Genomic DNA, 24528 nt, shown 5'->3' with positions numbered 1-24528 from the left:
GTCCCCAACCAAAACTTCAACTTGTACGTTTCGAAGCCGGCTGGGCTCCTTCTTTAGGGGCGACTGGGTGCTGTGGCTAGCGCCTTTAAGTGTACATGCTGGGGCAGCAGGAGGCCGAAAGAAGGAAAGCGGTGATGTAAAGGGTGCGGGAGGGGGAGAACACGACATTTGTGTTAAGGCTGTGAGTCACGTTGCCGGGCTGTGCGCTAGCCACCGCCCATCTCTGTCAACCCTGAAGAAGGAGCCGAGCCGGCTTCGAAACGTCGGGTTTCAAATTAAGAGAAAATTTTGGTTGGAGACGTGTCAGAGATTATTATAAACTGTCAATCATCGAAATACGCTAATAATAATGTATCCTATTAAACGCCCACGATGATTTTCTTGCTTTTTTTAGTGACGTGTCCTGCACTGTTCCTCAAAAATGCAGCTGCCTATAGGGACCCTGCCACGCTAAGCATCTCGAACGCCTTTGGAGTATACCAAAGACATAGCCATTTTCTGCGCTTTACGACTAAGGCCTACCTGGTTTGTTCTTTGCGGGAAAGGATTTTCGGTTAAGACATAAAGCATGAACGCCTGATGTGAAAGCGGCTGCGCTTAGCTCGGAGAAAGTAGTTCATGCATGTATTGCCGTAAAAGAAGATGCCCAACTGAGGCCACCTGTGTTTGCGCGCGCGTACCGCGCACCTTGCCCCGTGAAGAAGAGGTGAACCACCGTGCCTCGAAAAGCGAAGAGAAAAAAATTATGCGCTGCGCCAGCTTGCGACGCGTCATCGTCTAAGGGGCGTCTGCGTCCGAGGCCCTGGCGACCGGCACCGGACTTCGTGTCGGTTGACTTCGCTCCTCAAAGGTAAGCTATCCCACTTTAAGTGACCACATGACGATCGTCTCAGCAAGCGCCACTTGATGTGGTGATGTGCTTGCCGGTCTAACTTTACGTGTCAGGGCAACACAGCGAGCTATAAGATGTGGCGTGGGGGAAGTTTAGGATTAGCTTCTATCACCAGGAATTCATTTACGTGCACTGAAATCTCGTGCTAGACAACTTGCCGATAAAAGAACATATGGCAGGGTCTGTGTTTACTGCGGCAGCTTTCCTTTCGGCGTAAAGAAGGAACCATATTATGACAGTGGATGCTGGATTGACGCAGGAAGCCGAGTAACGTCCGATGGTGAGGCCTCCACATCGAAGTTTCAAGGTCTGGGGAGGGGGGCGGGGCAACCAGGTGTTTGGTACGCATCGTAGCAGGATTTTTTTCCCTGAGTCGTGGAGGGATGGGCAGGTCTAGGCGAGACCACTTACCTCGTCACTGACAGGATCGGAGAAAGCGGAACAGGAAAGGCCACTGAAGTATAGAAGGCTGCCAAGCACGTCCAGGTTAGTGCAGGGGTGAAGGCGACACCTAGACGCAGCCCTCGGATAAGGAATTCTTCCCATCATGTAGCGAGGCTGCTTTTACAAAGGGCATATTTTTAGGCAAATGGCATCGTCGTCGTATGTAACTGCAGACAACTTCGGCACTGACCTGCCGTGGCTGACATGTTACCGACGGCAGAAGGACACATGTTTTTTTACCTGTGTTATTGAACTGCCATGCCAGTGCTACGTGTATTGCTTTCATCAACCTTGCAGGCGTCTGTTGTGCGTGTGTGTTTCTTTGCCAATCCGCACATGATTGCCCGAACAGTGCACCATTGCTGTTCGCACATGTTTTGTCGTCTCTCTTGAACATGTCGTCATTTGGAACTACAGCTTTTGTGCGCCTAAGCCTAGAGCTAGGCCTAAGCGTACGCCCAAACCTAAGCCTTGTTTCATTTTTCTCTACAGCGTCTCCTAGAGAGAAAAGGCGAAGCCACCAAAATGCCGGAGGAAGAGGAGGATGACGACAAGAAGGCGAAGGGAGGCAAGAAGGATGACAAAAAGGCTGACAAGGGTGGTGGCAAAGACAAAGGAGGCGGCAAAGACAAGGGAGGCAAGGACAAAGGAGGGAAGGGCAAAGGCGGCAAAGACAAAGATGGCAGTAAGAACGGGAGCGGCAAAGGGAGCAAGGCCGGTAGCACCGAAGGCAGCGCCGCCGGTAAGGATAAAGGAGGCAAAGACAAGGATAAAGGGGACAAACTCGAGGCGATTAAGAGCCCTAAGGAGGAAGCAGCGAAGGAGAAGAAACCGGAAGGCGAGGCCAAGCCGGATAAAGGCGGTGAGCAAAAGGCGGATAAAGGCGGCGAAAAGAAGCCAGAGGAAGCCAAGAAAGAAGCCGGTGGTGGGGCGAAACCAGGAGAGCCCGGGCCTGGCGCCAAGAAGAGCGCGAGCGCGACTGGTGTGGATTCAAAGGAGAAAGTGAAGAAGCACGATGCCTCTGAGAAGACTGAGAAGTCGAGCGATAAATCTTCGGTCAAGAGTGCCACGTCGGTGGAGATAACGTCCAAAACCGAATCGACCGAGAAGTCCAGCGCCTCTGCCACGAGTGAGGCAGAGAACGTTTTACAGAAGGCTAGCAAGAAGTCGTCGATAAAGACCCTCAAGGGAGGCGCCGAGTCGACGTCGAGGACCGTGGTTCGGACTGTGACGGCTCGCGGTCCAGTCTACGCCGAACACTACTACGACGAAGACACGGACGATGACGGCAACCAAAACTACATCGAAATCCAAATGTTCGGTCGCCGGCACTCAGCCGACCAGGTCAACCAAGCGTCGCGTGGGTGGGCGCCCGGAACCAGCGCTGGCACCTGGAACCAAAGCCAGTACTGGCACCAAAACCAGAGCTGGAACCAGGACTACTACGACTTTGCTTCGCAACAACCGCCGGCGTTCGAGTCTCCCGTCACGAGGACCACGGCTGTCATCACGGGATACGGCTCCGACGGGGCAGGAAGCTGCAGAGACCAGTACGGAAACTACGGCGGCGACCTCACCGTTTCTGTTTGGCAACCGCCGCCTCGACAGCAGCAGCAGGTCGACTTCTCTCGCGACCAAATCGTTGTCCAGACGTCGCCTCATCTCGCCTCGTCCAGGGAGCTGAAAGCTGCTCATCTGGAAGCCGGTAGGAGCGCCGTCATCGCGCAGAAACTCAAGGAGATGCACCAGGGGCTGGTGCAGCCCCTTCCAGAGGACGTCGTGACCTCGACGGAGCGCGTCATTTATGAAGTCACACGCGGCCGGTCGAGCAACCCGGCCATGGAGTCAATGGGTGGACCTGCCAGCCGAGTGTCCAGTGGCGGCCTGGTTCGCAGCAGCCATGCAGCGGGCCAGTTCCACAACCCTCCTTCTCCGGTCGGCCAGGCTGTTGTTCGAGTAAGGTACATATGTTTCTGTACTTCAGTATCTTTACAGAACCGATTACGGGGCGACAAACTATGTTTAAACGTCAGGGCTTTTAAATAACTCTATGGGGAAACGCTGTATGATGTCCGCTGCGTAAACTGGGTGCAATTAAAGGGACCATGAAATGGTATCTGCTGAGGTTAGGAAAAAACCCATTAGGGGTTGGTTTCTATCTCTCGTCGCCGTAGCTAGCTTTATTAAATCGAAGAAATAGGCGGTTAAAAATGATGCTCTTTGTCTCCCCCTCAACTAATACACGCCGACGAACCAGAAAAAGAAGTTAAGAAAACAGGTCGCGATTTCACCCCGCCGCTCCCCAACCTGTCCACGTCGTGCGGACACACCCAATGAGAAAGCTAGCCCAGACTGCCCATTCACGTCATCGGGGTAGGGTCTGCCAAGAACGTGTGGTGAGATGTCGCTCTAATCGGTTGAGGGCAGCAATTTTTTAAAATTGTTTGTAAATTACAGGGTCTAATCAGAGTTTTTAGTTTCACTACAATACTTACAAAAACCACCTGTACAGGTTTATTGCATTAGAGCATGACGATAAAAATAATTTCAGGGTCCCTTTAAATAGTATCCCAGAAATTTTTAAATTCTTGCTTGGTATCATGCACCCTTATACAAAGAAGGGGCTCTGTATTGCCAGTTATTGATTTAGCTCTCACAGCATGAAAAAAAAAAGACGCCAGCGTTATTCTACTGTGTTGCTTCAGTTGGGAAGGACGCAGGTGTACAGGGTTGGTCAAAAGTTCCCAGGCCACACGGTCTGCTTTTCATCGGTATATACTGGTACTCAGCTACCAAGGTTCTTAGATGTAAGAACGGTACTATTTCTACCCATTACAGGTATTTTCAGCTTCGAGGGTGTCGTAGCTGCCAGACTATACAGCTCAAAAGCAGACCCTGTGGCCTGGGAACTTTTGACCGACCCTGTACACAGTGGTGCAGCATTGGAAGGAGCTATACTTGTGTTTAAGATGCGAAATTATTTCTACCTCTTCACACAGTTAAAAATAAATTATACGAAGCACGTTGTTGAACATAACCGCTCCGGAGAGGTGACAAAGTTGTGGTCGAATTTAAATGAGAAGTTCAGTTGTAGGGTGAGTGCACAGCAGGAATTCATTGTCTTGGGTTGAAGTGTACACTGATACTTGTTTCAGAAGACACTGGCATGTAAACGCTGCTTAACTTTTAGCAGAATTTCACTTTGCGCTTGCTAGCAACTGTAGAAGAAAAAAAGAATTGTTTCGTCGTTTACATCTATTACGCTTTCAGCTCTCAAGAGAACACTTGGGGTTGGTCTGTGCTCCTTGCTGAAAATTCTGAGAGGCGCAACAAATACGCGCAAAGATTAAAAGAAAGTCTCTTATGTTCTGTGTTTCCATTTGAGTGCATTTTTTCTACATTGCCAGGGCTATCCCAGGAGAAATGCTGGAGATTCAATATTCTCCGGGCTCACTTTTTTTTTGCTATGTCTCGTCGGGACCTCAAGGAAAAATTGGCATAGATAGATGGATAACAAATTGCTAGTGGCAGACAGCTGGTTTTCACAGAAAACACAGCGGTGATAAGGTAGAAAGGAGCTAGAAAAAAGACGTTTCACTTGCACCGCCATCCATTTCAAGAAGTGCGGAGCGGTGACGTTAGGCGATATTTTTTTGTTGAACAAAAGAAAATTATGAGGTATCACGTGCTTAAATATTCCCTACTGCTCAGGGCACTTTTGATCACGCAAGCAAGACGAAAACTAAAAATTAGGACACTCAAGCCCCGACACTCAAGGATGACGTTATGGCGTTAATGGTTATTTGCTACATCGTTTCTTAATTATTAGCTCGTTTATTTGCATGCACTAATTAGCATACATCAGTAGGAACCACGTGATACGCCATAGGACACAAGTTCTCCTTTTAACCAACTCGAGCTTCAATGGTCTTGGGGTAATATGTATGATTCGCAACCCAATGGTAATGGCTTCGACTGCCTATTAATTACCACTATTTTTTCAGCGTAATTAGTTTACTTTATATCCGTTTATATCAGAAGGACATGCCGGTCATGCTGCTACCTCATAGTCGCAGTTTAATTCGAGTGTTAATCGTTTTCATTCCACAGCTCAATACGTTACGTCGAAACCCTCACGACTAATCCTGAATAAGTGTGACAATGCACGCGTTTTTTCCTCCGAACGTCCGCTCTAACGCCGTGGCTTGAGAACTGAATGGAAAATGAAACCAAGCAAACCAGCGACACTTAGCTTTATTGCTGGCTTAACGAGTTGAATCGAAATAGCGGGAAATTGCGTTTCAATTCTGACTCCAAGTTTCTCGGCAATGAAAGCAGTTTTTTAAGCCGAACAAACGCCCCAAGAATCCTGAAAGGATTTCAGCTGTAATATCTTATCACAAACAAACATCAAGTGACGTGTCCTCATTTCCTTCTTAAATATTAGTGTTACAGGAAGTTGTATCTGCCTCTCAACACGAAGTGAAGTGTCCTCATTACCTTGTTAAAGTTTATTGTCATAGGAAGATGTACCTACCTGTCAACACCAAGTGGAGTGTCCTCATTACCTTGTTAAAGATTAATGTCATAGGAAGATGTACCTGCCTCTCAACATTAAGTGAAGCGTCCTCATTACCTTGTTAAAGATTAGTGTCATAGAAAGATGTATCCTCTCATTTGGAGCCAGCAGATTCAATTGACCTTTTACGTCACCTCCGCAGCACGAGATGCGTCAGTCGAGCGCCACACGCCTCCAGACCTTGGGCTCGGCCGGACAGGTTCGGACGACCAGCAACCAAGGGATGATCTGCAGCGTGGCCCCTCCTAAGCAAGGGAGCGCGCATAGTTTCCACACTGTCATCAGCCAGGCCGGGCCTCCTGGACCCATGACCGGTCTTCCACCGCCAGCCGCCATGCAGCCACAGCAGATGGACATCATCAACCAACAGGCCAACATCATCAACCAGCAGTCGAACATCATCAACCAGCAGTCTAGCATCATCGACCAGCAGCTGAACATGATGAGCGCTCTCAAGAGCCGGTCGGCCCGCTGCCAGCAGCAGCAACAGGAGGGCATCCAGCAGGGATACCAGGTCATGCAGCAGGAGTTCGCCGTGCCCGCTCTACCGAACGCCCAGATGGACGGCGCGTACAACAACGAGATGTTCCTAAGTGCGGAGGTCATTGAGACGAACCGCAGTAAGTAGCTGCTTATATTTTGAGTGAACAGTGCAGTTAAGTGCTCTGGAAGTTGCCAGGAGAACGGAGACGTGAATATGTTCCAAACACAACACAGCTGGGTAGTAAAGCTTGCTGGCGGCACACAGGTTTTGGTACTTTGGCAGTACATGAACCGAGTAATGTTCAAAGAGACGAGGGACGCTGGAAAGGATACATACTATATACATACACTATATACATACACATGCTGTATACCTACACTAAAAAAGGTGCCTGTCGGTTAGAAGTGTAATTCTTCAAATGTGCAGGATGACGCTACCTGGTAATCGCAATGTTCTTTAACGTGCAGCTTAGCGGCTTAGCGCATTAATCAACTCTACATGATTATTTCGTATTAAACCTACTGCATTAATTTCAGTGCACATTAAACCTCGGTTCAGGCATTAAAATCTCAGTGCAACATCGCTCCCGTGTTATTGAGCCTACTGTGTCGCTATTTCTGCTACAGTAAATGCAAGCATGCAGCAATTAGCTCAACTTTTCACCTTAACTGTAGTCAAGTTCCGCGAACTTAAGGTGCTCTGCTAGCCATGTCTAGCTGATAGCTTTATTTTTCCTTACCTTTCATTCTTTCAGTGCCCAGGAACCATTGGAACCGTCGCCAGTGAGACCTTGGACCGCCGCAGCCACCCGTCGTAGTCTTTTCCAAATTCTTTTGAGTCTGCATTAGCGGCGCTGGCTTCGGGCGAAGCGAGCGCCCTTCAACAGATGCCCCGCTTATCCGTGGGCTGCCAGTATTGCTTGAGCAAAAAAAAAAAAATTCCGCGCATTGTTTGTTTCTGTGGAGAGTTTGTGTGTACTGGTCTAAAACCGCAGGGTCTGTGTGGTCATCATGTAGTTGTATAGCCTATAGCAGCGATGGTCAACTGCTTTGATGTTTCATGCTATAACCGAAAGTTCTCATAGACCTCAAAATACCTGCTTCTGGCTATCTCTCCCTTGAGGGGTTAGGAAAATCCAGCAATTGACAAAAAGCAAGACGGTTTTGGTTCTCCTGCGTCACGTTTTGCTTGTATTTTTTATAAAACGCGCGTGTACTGTAGGTGTAGCCATGGACTACATTTTTTTCTCCAAAGCACCTCAGAATGCAACCTAATAGGTAACGCACCTCTTGAGGGCAAGTAATTTATTTGCGTGGCGTTAATTGTTTGCTCCCATGAAGAAAAATGCGCGAAACTCGAAGAAAAATACGCGAAAAATCTGTATTAGAGCGATTTTCGCTCAAAGCAATCTTAGGATGTAACTTAAAGGGTAGACACCCGGGGGAATGTGACAATGTTTGCGTGGGGTAAATACTTAAAACAATGAGCATAAGTGTAGAAGCACTAATAATGTTCGAACTGCTGTCCTACGCGTTCGAAAGTAGAGGGCTAACTCAGTGCACCACAGAAGCAAGCTATCTTTTACGTTCGTTAATAAATTCCCGATAATGAAAAAGAGCTGAACATACTCGAGCCTCAAATCACCGAGCTGCACAATACGAGCCCGCCATACTTCCGCTCATTCACCACTATTGCAAACGTCAAAATTCAGGGAGGCAAACACATGCATCAACATAGCGAGATTCGGGAGGAGGTTCTTCCAGCGCAGAAAACACAACCCGCACCAAAGCATACTCCTTACGGAACACAGACTTCGATGATCGTGGTGGTTCGACATGTCGTTCAATCATATGCTAACGATGATGAGCTCTGTTAATTTTAATTTTACCCGTTCTCACAATTGTCCTGGCTGACTTCTTGTAGTGTACCGCTGACGGTTTGGAAATACGTCTCTAATCTACTTGAATAGCAGTCTGCTTGTCTAAAGGGGGACGCTAGAGCTGCTGGTTTGCGCCAGCTGGCGCGGTATACAGTGCCCACGTATACCCACCCGCTGCAAAGGAGATAACCGTATAATCTTTATCATCATGCGGTTTAGCCCATAGAAGAGGAAGAAGCAGAAAACATCATTGAAAAGTAGAAGAGGCAGAAGTAGAAGAAGAAGAAGAAGAAAAAGAAGAAGTAGGAGTACAGTGTCTAGGATATAATAGACACAAGTAGAAGGGCTGTGAGGAGAGGCTGTGTGTCCAGGGTCTTTGTCGTATAGTTGGGTGTAAGCTGCAGTGCTTTTCTCTCATACCGGTGTTGTTAAAAAATAGGAGAGGCATTCTTGCCTTCCACACAGTCATTCTCTTTCGCCTGTCTTATAATCGTGATCAGCAATGTATCGCCCACTAGATAGATACTCGGCTGCCAGTGATGGGGTGGATCTAGAAGGAATAGTTTTTATGTGGGAGGCAGCGAAAGCGACAAGTGTTCAACTCACACAGCCGGGAAAAAATTCCATGTGGGGCGCAAGAATAGCAGAAACATCACAAGAGCTCCTCCTACGACACTGAGGCATCCTTAAGGCCCACTCTTTATCAAAACGAAAGCCTCGTGTCGTAGTCCAAATAAAAAACACCACCGCGGCCTTTTTCCGACAAGCCGCGGTAGCTAAGTTATTACGTGCGTGCGTAAGTACTTTTATTGCCGCATGAAATACAGGTTGTGGTTGGGAAAGGGGAGGTATTCCTGCGTATAGACGGAGGACGATGGTTTTCTTAGCCCTGGCTTGAACGGCCGAGTCGTAGCTGGACAGCCTGGCCACCCGCTGCTCTTGTGTACTCTGGTGGTTCTCTGGGACATGCCCGTAACACGTGGAAAAGATTTGCTAGTGGATGGCACTTGCAGTTTTTCAGATAATTTTGGGGTACGTGTGAGGTATGGAAATGTGTTTGTAACTATCTCCGTGTTACTGAATGTGCCTTGGCGAGGGATGTGTGCGCTGGCCGGTACTTCATCCTGTCTAGTCTGTAGTATTTAGGATCTTCTGGCACGTGGTAATTTCTATATTCTCCCACGGATCCAGCTGCTGTAGCGGTCCCGCGGCTGGACTGGCAAATCCTCTAGCCGGGAGCTTCGTTCCCAGGAAGGGATGTGTGGACGGGGGTCAATATTTGTCGAACCATGCTTTGGTTTTGGTTTGCTCTACGGTTTTCTGGGCAGCTGAAGATATCCTGCCTCGGATATTATTTCGGACTGCTGATATGGAATCTCTTGCTATTGTCGCGTAGTGGTGACGGCAGTCCTGCGGTCAAGAAGACAGCGAAAAGGGCTACCAAAAGAAACTGTTTACTGGGGCGGACCTGCGCCAAGAAGGAACTAAATGACTCGGCGGCGGCGATAGAAACGAGCGTGCTCGGCCTCGGCGGTCGGCAACCAGAATGCCTGACGCTCTCGGCCGCTCCCAATTGAAACTTCGCAAGGAACCGTCGAGATAAGGCGCCAAAGCAACTACAATGGTCTGAAACTATGTGGAAGCAGTTGCGGGCGGCAGCGATCATCACAGATAAGACTGGTCGCATCTCGCGTCACATACAAAATGATAAAACTGAGTCCCGGCGTCGGTGAGTGCGAACAAACAGTACAGAGATTCGTGGCACTATTATCGTGCCACTACTTGCAGCGAGCGCTATAGCCATGTTTTGCGCTTCCTCGATGTTTATTGACTTCAGAGACACACCTGTGAGTAGGTTTTTTGCCTCATCCATTACATCGATTGACGAGCGCTCGTAGCTCTTTTGGCGAGCGGCGTCTACGTATGCGATTCTTTCCCTGCGTGCCAGACAGGCGGCGTTGTAGTAGTTTAGTCCGTTCTTCGCGCCGCTGTTTGGGTGCGTGGGATGCGTGTTTTGGGTCAGTGGTTTTGCGCATACTATGGTTCTACTGTTTCTTGAAATTGACACTTTACCTCTTATGAGCTCGTAGTTCATCCCGATTGATTTGAATATTCGCCTGCCCAAAGGAGTCATCGAAAGTCTTTCCAATTGTACCGCTGTCTGGGCTTACCAGTTTGTGTACTGCGCTGTGGACAGCTTCTTTGTCGAGGCTGCATGCTATGTACCTAGTGGATTCTTGAACGCTTACAGTATGACTTCTATTTTCTCCTTTTCCGTCTTCGTTAATTTCAAATAAGGCACTGTGTGACTATACTAATTACGAAGCCCTGAATGACGCGTAAGAGATGGTCTCCCTTCGTACCAGAGTGTTTGTTGGTGATGCGCTTGATTACGCGTTGTTTTTGGTGCACGCGTGACTTCGGTTTCTGGATGGCTTTTGTGTTATTTCTGCTCAATTGAATTTCACTGCCTCATTCATCCCTTCCCTATGGCGGGGTTGAGGAGCGCTTTATATCGTAGGTTTTCGTTTCTGTTTTAGTTTCCTGATTGTCTTGTGTCTTCTCTTGTGGTTCAGAGACATGTGTCTTGGAGCTAGAAATAAACGTGTCCACGTCTAATAAATGTCGTTCCTCACCGCCACTCAACCAGTGAGCCTTCTGTTTGTTTACCGGAGTACGTCCCTAGCCCCACCACTACAGTTTTGTTGCTAATGTTGTCCTCATACTAGGGCACATGCCCACATAGGGGGATTGGCCAAGAATTGGGGGGAAGTGAGGCAGTTACGCGTCTTCCGTTTCCTCAAAACCAATTTTATTTTCTTCCCAGTTTCCACTGATCCATCTCGCCGGCAATCGTTTGAACTGTCTGTCAGAAGGAATTCCTGCTCTTTTATTAACTCAGCACCAAATATACAGTCTAATCCGACTTTTCAGGAGGACAACAGCAGCGGCAACAACAAGTGAACAAAAACAATAGCAAACAAATGGCGGAAGACGAGAAGGACGAGAGACAGGTAGAGCGCCTCGCGCCCCGCTTCTTCAGAGCCACGCAGCGCGCGCCCAGGAGCCCGTGCGCTCTCCTTCGAAGGACCGAGCGCCGGCGGCACGCAGGACACCAGCAGGGCCGCTCGGCCACCGTCAGCTCGGCCCTCTCGGTTCTCGCACCAGCAGCTCTCAGCCTCGGGGGACCAGCGTCGCGCCCAGCGCACGAGGTAGGTAGCAAGGCGACGCCTCCCTCCATCGCCTCCATGGCGGCGTCCAGCGGTAATCTCGGGGAATGGCCAGGCGGGACCGGGTTAGGGTACGCGTTCCAGCCTAAGTCGGTCAGAGCGGCAGTTGGTAGTACCGGAAGCGTGCCTACGTGCATGTTTCTTCGCCAACCGAATAGAGCAGCGACCACGTTGTGCTGCGTGCCCTTTATCTGCGTTCGCTGAAAGTGGCAGTGCAAGTCTTTTGCCTACTTTCCTGCGCTTTGCTTATAGTGCTCTACTGATCAATCAGCACGCGTAAGTCCTAGGACAGGTTAGCGCAATTTAACATAGATGCATCGAAAACCTAACGTAAGGTATGTGACGATCAGTGACTGCCTACGGTATGATGCGCTTCCAGAAGCTGGGGCGGCGATGTACAGTGTCCAGTCGTAGTCTGATTTATCGGGTAGATCGAATGCACGCGTGGATTGGATTCGACTGGATCCCGTGCTCTCGTTCAACACCAGTTCTAATAATGGCGATGTGCCTTTTCTTTTCGAATTGGGTGGGCACATACTTTGCGCTCCCAATAGCCATGATAGTGTGGCTTTCATTGTAGGTAACATAAGTGGATTACGCACTTGGAATGATCCACGGCCATTAACAGTATAGTATTTCTGTATGCGTATCAGAAATAGAATGTGAAGATTTCTACTCTCGCACTGGGGTAATCGAAAATTCTGTTTATATTCTGTTTTCTCATCATTAGTCACCGGTGTAACCACGTTCACGCCGAATTTGCCGCGCAGCCTGCCAGTCCTTACCGCTGATCAGAATTTAAAACCATTACAACCGAGGAAGAACGGCCGTACTTTACCGGCCGTAGAACTTTTGTCCATTACTACTAGGCGGCTGCTGGTGATAAATCTGACTTTTGTTTTTAGGTGTTCTGTGAAACGGTGGCCCTGCTCGCTTGCTAACGGAAAATGGACATTGCACTGGCCAGTTTGGAGCCCACTTTTTTCGTGTGAATTCACACATGGCCCCCTTTTATAGGGACTTGTGACCTGCGGAGTGTCCACGACCAGCTGCGATCATGCCAGAGGAGGAGGAGGATGACGACAAGAAAGGAGGAAAGGACAAGAAGGCGGGCAAGGATGACAAGAAAGGGGGCAAGGATGACAAAAAGGGCGGCAAGGACGACAAGAAGGCTGGCAAAGACGACAAGAAAGGCAAGGACAAGAGCCCCAAGAGTCCCAAAAGCCCGGGCAAGGGTTCCGCCAAGGGTTCGCCCAAGGGCGAAAAAAAGGCGCCGGATGCCTCCAAGGAAAAGGTCGAGAAGTCCGAGGAGCCTTCCGAGAAGACTGAGGAACTCAAGGCGAAATCGTACGAGAAGGTTAAGAAGCCCATGGGTCCATACAGGGCTCCACCCCCATCGGATACGATGCTCAAGGCCATGGCCGAAAGCGGGCCCGTGTACGCCGAGCGGTTCTACAACGACTCGTACGAGGACGACCAGGAAGGCAGGAACTACGTCGAGGTGCAGATGTACGAGAGGCGGTCCGGGACCAACATCAGCGAAGGAGGAGCACGCGCGCCGCGTGGCGGTCAGACCTTCTACGTGGACGTCCCGCCTCCTCGACCACCGCGTCCTCCGCCCTTTGACGAGTACTACGACGAGAGGCAGCACTCGAGGCGCGACCGAATGGAACGGCCGAGCATGAGTCAGCAGCAAATGATGTACTTCGACGACGGCGGTACCATGTCTCATCGCCAGGAGGCTTCCTTCTACGACTACCAGGACCAGATACCTCCAGCGGGACCGATACCACACCAGGAGTCTCGGAGGCCAATCGTGCTGCCGCCTACCACCGTCGTTGTCAACCTGAGCGAGGGCGGTGCGCCTACAGCGGGCGGCGCGTCGATGGCCGGTGCCCGCGCGAGCGGCTATGACATGCCGCAGCGGCAGCAGAGCCTGCGGGCTTCCATGAGGTCTCACGAGGAACTGAGGACGCCGCACCATCGCCAGCAGTCCGACATGCACGTGCGCAATGCGCCCCCCATGACGACTCAGCTGACGCAGCAGCTGCGTGATATCGCCAAGCAGAATCAGCGGCCCATGGACGACAATGTGGTGTCGTCCACGGAGCGTGTCATTTACGAGGTCATCCGCAAGATGGAGTCTACGGAGAGCAGCGAGGGTGCGGAGCACGTTGAGCGTTTCGAGCGTCTTCAGCGTCCGGGACCCAGGGTGAGTGCCGTTTAGTTATGCTATTTCTCCAGGACGGAAAGCTCAGTGGACGATTACGATATTCGTTAATGCGAATTTTCAGCGTGGTTGCCGAGGTGTTTTCATTTCGCGATGTATTGAGGCAAAGAATTAAGAGAGAGGTATGTAGAGTTATAAGACCACTCTTTTCATTTTCCAGACGTACTAACTCTACAACCACTACTTCTCTCCCAATCTGATAGGCATGAGGCAAGTCTTGCGCTCTTAAATGTGGTACACTTGTTCTTGACGTTGAATCAAAGCGTGAGTCTGAAAGACGAGGTCTATGCATGTGTTTAGGGGGGTCGCCATAGCACTGGGAGAAGTTACAAGAGAGAGATAAGACGGCTGAGCCTCCCCTCCGGCGGCGCGTTCAGCAGCAGCGGCAGACGAAGCACTTGCAGCGGCTGCATTGCTTAGTTTGCAGAAATAACTGCCTGAGACTATTTTTGTTATAGCGGCTACCGTTTAAGTCATCGCGCAAAGCATGGGTAACAGAGCGTGCACCTTGTTTTCTTGTCCTTTGTGCGGCTGGCCATGTACGTCATGCACGGCGACTAGTGGGTGTCCTACTCCGCTCCTTCAGCGGTAAACACCTGTAACCTCCCTCCGATTAGAACGGTCCTCAACACTCAACACCGATGCTGAACACGAGGAGCAGGCGCTTAGCAGCTGTCCTGCAAAACTCGGCTGTCAAGGTTTGGATACCCAGATGTTGTAAGGTAGCAAGTGTTTTCAGGTGGACACTAATAGTTCTTGCAGAGCAATGAACATCGTACCAGCGATGAAACTCCCGGTTTGTCGGTACCGCCTGCTCAGAGTTTAGTGTTTACTGGCATGAAAAGCATGGTGGCCAAAACGAGCACCTCTAATGGTATGCCACTTATTGAAATTCAGTGCTACTCCTGACTTCCTGTCAGTTCTTCATGATCTGTATGTCGAGAGCGAATCTTTTTTTGAAGGGAAAAGCTTCACTACGCTAGTCAACGCCGCGTTTCGCGCGCGAGCCGGCGTACGTCGGAGCACGAGTGACGTCACGCACGGCGCAGGTGGCCGCCGCCGACTCCTCCTCTCTCTCTCTCCCTCCCTAGTGACTAGTGCGCATGCGCCACTAGTAGCACTGAGCCATAGGTGTTCCCCCGCTCTCTTTCTTCTTTCCCTCTCTCCTTTATTCCTTCCTTTACGGAGCGGTTCGGGTGTCCACCGAGATATGTGAGACGGTTACTGTTCTATTTCCTTTCCTCAAAAACCAAACAAAACAAGTGAGCCGACGGCGTTCATAGAATTCTTTGGCGGGGACAACTTTGCAAGGGACGTTCATTTTCACGGAAGGAAAGGCGCAAACCGGCTCCGTGGCTTAGTGGAGACCTCAATCTCGCTTTCATATACGTGGCTTGGTGTTCAACTGCAAAATCCTGTTTGATTGCGTTCCGCACACTGGATAGGCCGCGCGCCCTCCCTACTACCCTGGGAGGTGGCATGCAGCGCTAATGCATTCTAGCCACATCTCGCTCTCTCACCACCGCCACATGTACCAAAACACGAACGAGGCGTCCGCATATCCAGGGAGCCAGTATGCGCCTTTCCTTTCCTCAAAGCCATCGCCGTCTAGAACATTGTCAACGGCAACGCCAATGAGCACAGTGAACGCCGACATCTTTCGCTTTGTATCACCTGGATTAGCTGAGCTAATCTACATAATTTTTTTTCAATGAACCTGTGCACTTTCCAGTTTTAACTTCATTAGTCCTTGAAAGTTCACTTTACGGTGGCTACACCATCAAAGCGAGGCCAAAGTTCGCCCTAGTAAAGACAGTACCTTCGCCCAGATACACAATGGCACTGAATTAAGGCACTGCAGTCAGATAGAGCTCAAGGCTATAGCAACGAACTTACCTCTCAATGGAGGCCCTGTCACCAGTAGCGCCGGCCTATTGCCATGACCTCGCGATAAACCGCATTGCACCTGTCCAGATGGCATCGCAGGAGGCCGAAAGGCGTCCGGGGGATTACTCGTTCCAATAGGTCGAAGATACTGTTTGGAGGACCTCCTTTGAAGGGATTATGCGCCTGCGCTCTTGAGTTTTATCCTACTGTTGGTGCATTCTTTGTCCAATGTCCTTAGGTAGACTACTCTAGCAGGACCGAATTTGTAACAGAAAGGTGACTGCAATAGATCTAACGCAGAATCTTCGACAGAATTGACACATAATCGACCGCATACGATGGAAGTCGATGCAAGATTTTTAGATGTTCCCGCCGTGGTTGAAGCTCTTAGGCAATACTTGATGGTACATATTTCCCGGAAAGCGAGCAAAGAATCAATACATTCATTTGAGAGAAAGAAAAATGGGGGCCTAAGAGCGCAGTACATTGGAATAAAACTCAAAGAAGCTGCAAACACCTCTAAAAGGAGGCCCTTCAACGAATGGCATCGACCTGTTGCCGTGATGTTGCTGCTAATCATTTTGTATCTTCCAGCGACCTGCGGTGCCACGCTAGAGGGTAAGAGCCGATTGATCGCGAAGTTGTGACAAATTGACGTCATTGTTCGGACGAAGCATTTGCTGCTTCGTTCGAGTCGTGTCCAATTATATCCCAATGTAGTGGAAACGTGAAAGAGTTACCTTAAAACAGACTGCAAGCGTGCATTTGACACCCCCTCGCAAGTGGGTGTCTGTTTTGAGAAACGCAGCGCGAACACACAGGACAGGGAAACCTTAGCAGCCCTCGGTCCAGGAAATTTAAAAACTGGGCTCAACTTTGATATGATTTTTTGCAGTCCTGTATGTTATGCTGCTCTCGTACGAGCAAGCCCAAATATCTGCATACCGGTTTCATTCCGTGTTAGATTAGAAATCGACGATAACGTTAACAATGTGAAAACACAAAGAATTTGCAAATTGCGATCGAAGCGGTATTGGGTGCGAAAGCGTAAAGACTGCTTGACCCTTGACCTCGACGTTTTGCGACGTGATGTGTGTCATGGGTTGGCACTTTTGCTCGTTCTAGAACCCTTATTAGGAAGAAATGACAAACTGATTGTCTAAGTGAACGTCATAAAGTTTGTCGCCTGAAGACAAATGTGAAAAATATGGCAGTTTTCATCATCGTCGCCAATGGGGAGTTGGGGCCATTGGCCCAGTCTCTCTTGAGTGGTATGATGAAACCCTGTTTATTTGACGAATACTATGCTAATTGATAGAGGCTAGGGTTCAGCTTAAGGACAACACAGCAAGCTATGGAAAGGAAAATGAAAGGTGCATTGTTAGGAGATCGGAATCTGGAAGAGTGGGTGAGAAAACAAACGCGTGTTAATGACATCCTAGTGGAAATCAAGAGGAAAAAATGGGTTTGGGCAGGGCATGTAATGCGAAGGCGAGACAACCGCTGTTCCTTAAGGGTAACGGAGTGGATTCCAAGAGAAGTCAAGCGTAGCAGGGAGGGCAGAAAGGGGGATGGATGAGATTAAGAAATTTGCGGGGATAGGGCGGCTGCAGCTGGCACAGGACAAGGTTAATGAGACATGGGAGAGGCCTTTGTCATGCAGTGGGCGTAGCACGTCTACAAAGCAAGGTACAAGACAATCCGCATAAACTTAAACCGGAACCAGAACCGGCGATACAATTTATGATCAGTGACGTGACGTGGGAAAGATGTTCTTCCTGACTGTGTGTCTGGGCTCCTCCTAAACCAAAGCACAACTACTGCATTTTCCCACCCATTGATGGGTTGTTTCCTCCGCCTCAATCCCACTCTGTCAAGGCAGTCACAGAAATAAAAGTAGTTCTTCTTTACCTCAATAAACATGGCAGTTGCGGCTTTGTTTTTGTCGTCTTCGGGATGCCTGCTACCAAGTTTGAGGCAGAGCAGCTAGTTAACAACAGCTTCTTGCGACGGCCCGCCCTGGGCTCTGCAGCCGAGCGGGCCCATCGCTGGCGCCATGTCCCCGGCGGGCATGATGTCCCCGCGGCTCATGTCTCCCCGGCTCATGTCGCCGCCGGGCATGATGTCCCCGGGCATGCGGCCGGCCGCCATGATGCGCTCGCCCATGGGTGTGGGCAGCCGCGGCTACCTGCCGCGCGTGCCCTCGGGCCCGATGCGCGTGGCCAGTCCCAGGATGCCCGTCCAGTACCCGCAGCGATGGCGGACCACCAGCTCCCGATCATCGCCCCTGTCGCCCGCCAGGAGCCGGTCAGTGAACACTTTACTGCTTCATTTTGCTGTTTCCTTTCTGCTTCCGCCTTTTTCGTGATCAGTCGTGGCTGGTACAAAAGAGAAAAAGGCATGGAAGCCGAGACTTGGGCTCTACCAAGCTAACCCTAGCGCAGCGCTTGGCCACCATCGGCCCACAGTAGTGTTTGTCGTCTTCCTCTTCAATGTTTTGGTTGTGGATACGAGGCGGTGTTATTTATTGTTTATATCAGAAGTGTTGCCGCGTTACGGACTTAGCCTGGACATAGTGATTCGACTTCAGTTACTGGCCTCGGTTAAGCCAAGCGTAGCTCTAATCGGCGATCAGCCCGCAGGCTAGGCTTAGCAGTGTGGTCTTTTTCCACATTGTTTTGGTATTTTTTATATGAATTCTTGTTCGAATATGGCATTTGTGTTGGTCTAATTGCCGCGATCTGGACTTTGGCTTGGCACAGTCCAGACTTTACTGTCCCAAGGGGTAACCACGCGTGACACTCACTGGCCCCCAGATTGGCCCCTCCCTTTCTATTTGTATGTTTTCTCTTCTCTGCTTATAATGGTTTGCTTTTGATTTACATTTATGACAGACGAGTCTTTGACGAGGATTGGACTTAGGCTGGGAACAGCACACTGACTGAAGTTACTGTCCCTACGCAACCCAAGCGTAGCACGAGTGGCCCACAGACTGCGGATATTAGTGCCTATTCTTTACATTATTGATATTTTGATGCATGTATCTTTTACCGATTTTGATGCTTTTTCAAGTTGGAGAAGCCATGCTTCGGTCTGTCACCGTGCCGTCCGATCAGTGTATGCCCTCTCCCTGGTCTGTGATTTTTACCTTATTGGTTTGTTCGGCAACGTGCTGGAGGGAAAACACTCTGATGTTGAAATTTTGGTTGCTACATCCAACGTAACCCTATACAGTAGCTCGTGTGCATGCTCGGGTGCATTTTAGGACTGTCCCCTTTTATGTTGTCATTGATGTTCGTGTTCACTTCGCCAGAGACAATTTGCGGTTTGGTCTCGGGCAAGTTTGTGTGCACTGATGCCTGGCTGACTTAGTGCAGTTCGATCTACGCATCCTCTCCGTTTATCATTATTACGGAACAATTTCGAACAAAAAGGCAACGAAGCCGGTACTTCGTTTACTGTCCACAGCGTAGACCTAGATACGCATGTTCTTACCGCAGCATTTGTCCGCGATTGATTTTTAGGCATAACGTTGCTAACATTGGTGTTGTTTCTTTTCTATATGTTCCGCCATAATCTAAAATGTGTGCTTTTGTTGTTGTTTTCATGACGCGCGCACTTAAAAATGTTGTTGGTATTGCGACCTAAGCTTGGGGCTTAGCTCTTTGACTCAGTACCATCTGGTGGACCTTTCTTTTTCTCTGAACTGAAATTGTCCACTAACGGTACGCTTTCTATAGGAGCCTAGCGTCTATCGCTTCTCCGTATTCTGCATTTTCGTTGACGCTGTAAAATCTGATACTCTTTAATTTTCAGAACATGTCGGGGTTTGGACTGACTCTAGTAGTATGCTGTGTGTTTTACTTAGTGCCTTCCAACAAGTATGCTCTGCTTTCTTGCTGAGTCTGCTCTGTCTTGTTCAATTAATGGCGGTTGAGACATGATTTCGTCGTATTAGTTTATTGCTTACGCGCGCACGCCGACCCTACCGCCTTCTTTCCTTCTTCCATTCTTCGGTCTACCTTTATTTATTTTTAGTCCTTATTTGCCTCGATTTGAATTGATTGGTCGAAATGCTTGTTTGTATTGCGCATGTTCTTTCACAGCATTTTCGTGACGCAACTGGCTGTTTGCTTTCCCAATCCACAAACCTCAAATCACGCCCAGGGGTTGTATCTTAAAGCATTTCATTCCGTTTTCGTTTTATTTGGCCCAGTGCGTTTAGTCGCTCTTCCCGGTGACGTACGTCGGGGATGACGTCGTGCTGGTCGTAGCAGCATGTCATCCCTCTGCTGCCTCCTACGTCCACTACGCTATGGCAGACCGGCATCGACTATTGATGACGACGCGTTTGGCATGCTCTGACGAGCTTTTTCGGGCTATTTCTGTCTCAGGAAACAAACTGCGCTTTGGTTGTGTTGTATACTGAGTGACTGCTGTACTGATCCTTAGATGGCACTACGTTCTCTGTTACGCTGCGTTCTCTATCGTCTTCTTTGACGCAACACTGCTCTTGATGATGGCAGTATGGTGACATATGTAGCGCCATCTAATGACAACTATTGCAATCACATACAAGGTACAACAGGTTGTGTGACGAATTGGGGGAGCGTGTTTCATGTGACTCGGCCGGACAGTAAGGGGTGGTACTGTAAGATGGCTAGCAGCGGCATAGCGTCCAGATTAGCCGAGCCTGCGATTGGTCGTTTGCTTCACCACCTCTTGCTGGTTTCGTCACTGCTGACGTCACGACGAAATGAAATATGGCAAAATAGGGGCCGCGGAGTTCAATCATGAAACAGCCCGGGACGATTTGCTGGGAAGCGAGGATCCCGCTACCCAGAAAGAACTTGTCAGCCTGGCGGCCGACTTACCGGGCGTCCCCGGCCCGGTAGCCCAACCCCCTCGGCTTAGGCTGAGGCCCACGGGGGAGCAAGCTACCATCCTTCGGCTAAATAAAGTTTACTGACTGACTGATGGCAAAATAGGGCCGCACATCAACGAGATAAATCTCACCAGTATCTTGAGTTGTTTGTTGCCTACGCGTTCGCACATTTTCACCTCTACTCAACTCAGCAATAGCTAGCTTCTTACATTAGGTAGCACGAATTGAGACCCGTCCAGCAGCTCCGAGCATTTTGTCTCTCGCGCGTCAAGTTCATAGGGCGCATAAATGAGATGCCAGCATTGGCATTGTTAAGAAAAATGTCAACGTTGGCTGTGAAAACTAACTAATATTAACTCTCTGCGTGTCTGCGCAGCCGGGACGACGATGGCATGACCCTGTTCCCCGAGCGGTCGCTGATCATGCTGCTAGTCTTCCTCTTCCTGTTCGTCCTCGTTGTCGTCATACTGGCCATCTCCGGGATGAACATTCCGGGTAAGCATGACGCTGGCGCTCACTAAGTCGCTGAATAACACTAACGTCTCTGAGAGATTTTGATTACATAGCGACTGTCTTTTAGTTCTTCTATCCGTTTTTCTCATGGTGTTACAAAGCAAATTTGATACCGAAATGTATGCATCCCGTCTCATAATTTGGCTCATATCTCGTTGCGTTAACCCAGTGGCTATGGCATTCGGATGCTGGGTTCATGAGGTCGCGGGCTTAAATCCCGGTTGTGCGGTGACACTTCAGTAAGGGCACAATGCAAAAACACCCGTGTACTGTGATTTTAGCGCCTACTAACGAACCGGAGGCGGCCGAATTATCTTACTTCATGACTCCTTGTAGCTACGTTTAGCTAAAAATGCCTAAACCATTAACTGCATCTGTCTAATAGCGTGGCATTATCTCGTAATTAGCTACGGCTCAGATACATGCTCATCGTTAACTAAAAGTTTGGACGATGAGCTCTGTGTGATCAAAACTTCGACTCTGATGAGACGACCTTCAGTAGACAAAAATACAAGAAATACGACTCATATAGGAACCGCACTTAAGAGGTAGTGGATGGTAATGGACTAGTTAACTCTCGGCCTTCAAACCGCTGGTTCTTAAGGGTAAGTGAGTGATTCCGAAAGAAGGCAAGCGTAGCAGGGGGCGGCAGAAAGTTAGGTGGGCGGATGAGATTAAGAAGTTTGCGGGGATATGGTGGCCGCGGCTAGAAAATGACAGGGTTAATTGGAGATACATGGGGAGAGACATTTTCTCTGAAGTGGGCGTGGTCAGGCTGATGATGACGATGGATGTGTTTATTACTCCTATTACCGTAGTAACGATTTTTTTTCACTTTACAGCACATTTATTTTCAATAATATAACGTACTACATCGCTCTGTAGTGAAAGTTAGTACTTAATTATTTAGCGCATCTTTGGTTGATTTGTTGGTTCATAGGTTTAAAGTCCCAAAGTGATTCAGGCTATCAGGGACGTTGTTAGAGCATTAAAGTGTATCCTATCCTATCCTATCCTATCCTATCCTATCCTATCCTATCCTATCCTATCCTATCCTATCCTATCCTATCCGGATAATCTAGACTACCTGGGGTAATTTAACGTGCACTAACATCGCACAGTACACGGGCCTCTAAAATTTCGCCTCCACCTAAATAGGCCAGCTAGAAAGAGCATCTTCACCAGTTCATTCCTTTTGGTAATTTGCATTCTACTTATTAGCCTGTAAGCAGCTTGCAGAAAACGTAGTCTGCAGCTAACACTTCCCCATAATATCATACAACAGCTTGCCCAGCTAAATTAGTCGTTCGTGTAAAACGGGTGTACCTTTATTGCACGGACGATGTCTTTTTTGCATGACATTTGGCCACTCGCTTCGCAACGCTGATTGTTTTATCAACTTACTACTTCGATTAGTTTTTTTAGGGGTTTTGCTACTTGCACCAGGTTTTCTCAGGTCATAAATGGCAGTTTAACAATATCACTGAAGAGAAAAGTATATACGAGTTGTATCTTACCAGTGCTCACCTACGAGGCAGTAACGTGGAGGCTAAAGGAAAGCATTCAGCTGTAGTTAAGGACAACGAAGCGAGCTATGGAAAATAAAATTATTGTAACATTAAGAGACAGGAAGACGACAGAGTGCGCGAGGGGCCAAACACTGGTTAACGATATCCTAGTCGAAATCAAGAGGAAGAAATGGGCTTGGGCAGGGCATGTAATGTGAAGGCAAGATAACCGCCGGTCCTCAAGGGTAACGGAGGGGATCCCAAGAGAAGGCGAGCGTAGTGAGGGGCGAAAGAAAGTTAGGCGGGCGGATGAGATTAAGAACTTTGCAGGAATACGCTGGCCGCAGCTAGCACAGGACAGGATTAACTGGAGAGATATGGGAGATACCTTTGTCCTGCAGTGAATGTATTCAGGCTTATGATGATGATGAGTACTTGCACACACTATTGCAGTCTAGCACGTATTACATCGGTAGCTTCAAGAGACAGGGACCATCTATGCGGCGTATAGCTTATCATGATTTAGTACATTGTTGCACGGAAAAATCTGGTGAACCGGACTTCACGAGGGCGTGTGGGATGCATAGAGGGCAATTGCAAATATGTCACAGAATGCAGCCCAATCCAGCCCACTGCAATTCAATCAAATCGAATCCAAACCAATTCACTTGTGGCAACGTAAGACAGATGGGCCTGGGAGTCGGGGCAGGGACGAAAAGCACGAGCGTTTTACACACCCGACCTTCTGGACTTGTGTTTTTTAACCATGGTAACAAACTTCTTCAAGCCCCTCATTTGAAGTCCACTGTCTTTTATTCACCTCAAAACAGGCTTTGGGAGGAACAAGAGCTCTTCCACGTAAGCGGCCACGGAGCGGCGAGGGACACCTTCCGTCGTCAGGGCGACTGCACGCTGCGTCCCCCAAGGGGCCTCTTCACCATCAAGGGCCATTAAAGGAGCGAACGGGGCGCCTATTCGGCCATATTCGTGCTTTACTGCGGTGCCACGTCAACACGTAGTTGGAAGCAGTAGTTAATTACGCGTTAGCGGCCCCGAAGGGGATAACTGACACACCACGTGCCGACGCATGGCGCCTTCGTGCACAAAGATACACCCGCCCTCAAATGTTTTGTGAAACGTGACTAGGGCAGCGAGATTTTTCTTTGATTTCAGGACAGATGAGGTTTAATGCAGCACTTAGGCTGCATATTAATGCGATAGCGCTAAAGACTCGTAACGCTGAAAATCCGCTGTCTGCGTTGTGAGCGAAAAATCACGAGCACGGCTTTGGCAGGTGGTCCCCAGAGAGCAACCCAGGAGGCAGGTGGGTCACCCAGGTCACGTGACCTTGCGGTGTCAACACAATCTGCCCACCGGATAGTGAGCAAATTGCACACCGGGGCAGGTAGCAGTTGAATTAATTATCGGTGGCTCTGGAAGAGCAATCTGGGCCCCGCAATGCTCAGCGCTGAGAGCACCTGCCATCGATGAGCAGTGGCGCATCGCTTAGCCGCTACGCCACTGCATCAGGAGGGGTATGAGGACTCCCAGGAATCTGTGAATGTAGAGAATGACCACCTGCATATATTGGAATTAACCCATTACGCTATCGCGTCATAACCTTAAGGCGGAGCTTGTCTCCAATTTTTTGTATTTTTGGCTGCGTGGAATCTGCGAAGTAACATTGTTCCATACGGTTCCGGGTATACATCTGTTTACTTCAGTCGTGCACGTATGACTAGCAAAGCGCGAAAGAAACGCACAAATTCTGGAAGCAGCGGGAAACATCTATCCTCGGGTCCTCGGGCGAGTTGTCTGGCTTTTCTCAGAGAAAACATCGACACTCCCAATTCTCGATATATCTCTTTGGTTGCGCTTGCTATCTCCTTCGGCGCGAATAGAGTTTTACTTACATTTCATTAGTACTCTTTTCACACGAAGGGCATTGTTTCTTATCCCCAAACTCTACGTTTTCCGAACAGGTAAGAATTCTAGCT

General features: G+C 49.2%; 2 protein-coding genes across 2 annotated transcripts; both read left to right on the top strand.

Moving 5' to 3' along the window:
* Positions 1-685: 685 nt before the first annotated feature.
* On the top strand, positions 686-7304 carry LOC144109948 (uncharacterized). The gene is made up of 4 exons (XM_077642730.1): positions 686-850; positions 1829-3292; positions 6058-6535; positions 7154-7304. The coding sequence occupies exons 2-4, from the start codon at positions 1862-1864 to the stop codon at positions 7183-7185; spliced, it is 1941 nt and encodes a 646-aa protein (XP_077498856.1). The 5' UTR covers positions 686-850; positions 1829-1861; the 3' UTR covers positions 7186-7304.
* A 4005-nt stretch (positions 7305-11309) lies between these two features.
* Positions 11310-23515, top strand: LOC144111497 (uncharacterized). Its single transcript, XM_077644820.1, has 5 exons — positions 11310-11490; positions 12526-13720; positions 17658-17932; positions 20887-21005; positions 23362-23515. Exons 2-5 carry the CDS (start codon positions 12566-12568, stop codon positions 23391-23393), a joined length of 1581 nt encoding a protein of 526 aa, XP_077500946.1. The 5' UTR covers positions 11310-11490; positions 12526-12565; the 3' UTR covers positions 23394-23515.
* Positions 23516-24528: the final 1013 nt, after the last annotated feature.

Source organism: Amblyomma americanum, chromosome 11, assembly GCF_052857255.1.
Source record: "Amblyomma americanum isolate KBUSLIRL-KWMA chromosome 11, ASM5285725v1, whole genome shotgun sequence".
Taxonomy (NCBI): domain Eukaryota; kingdom Metazoa; phylum Arthropoda; class Arachnida; order Ixodida; family Ixodidae; genus Amblyomma; species Amblyomma americanum.
This window is presented reverse-complemented; position numbering and strand designations above follow the sequence as displayed.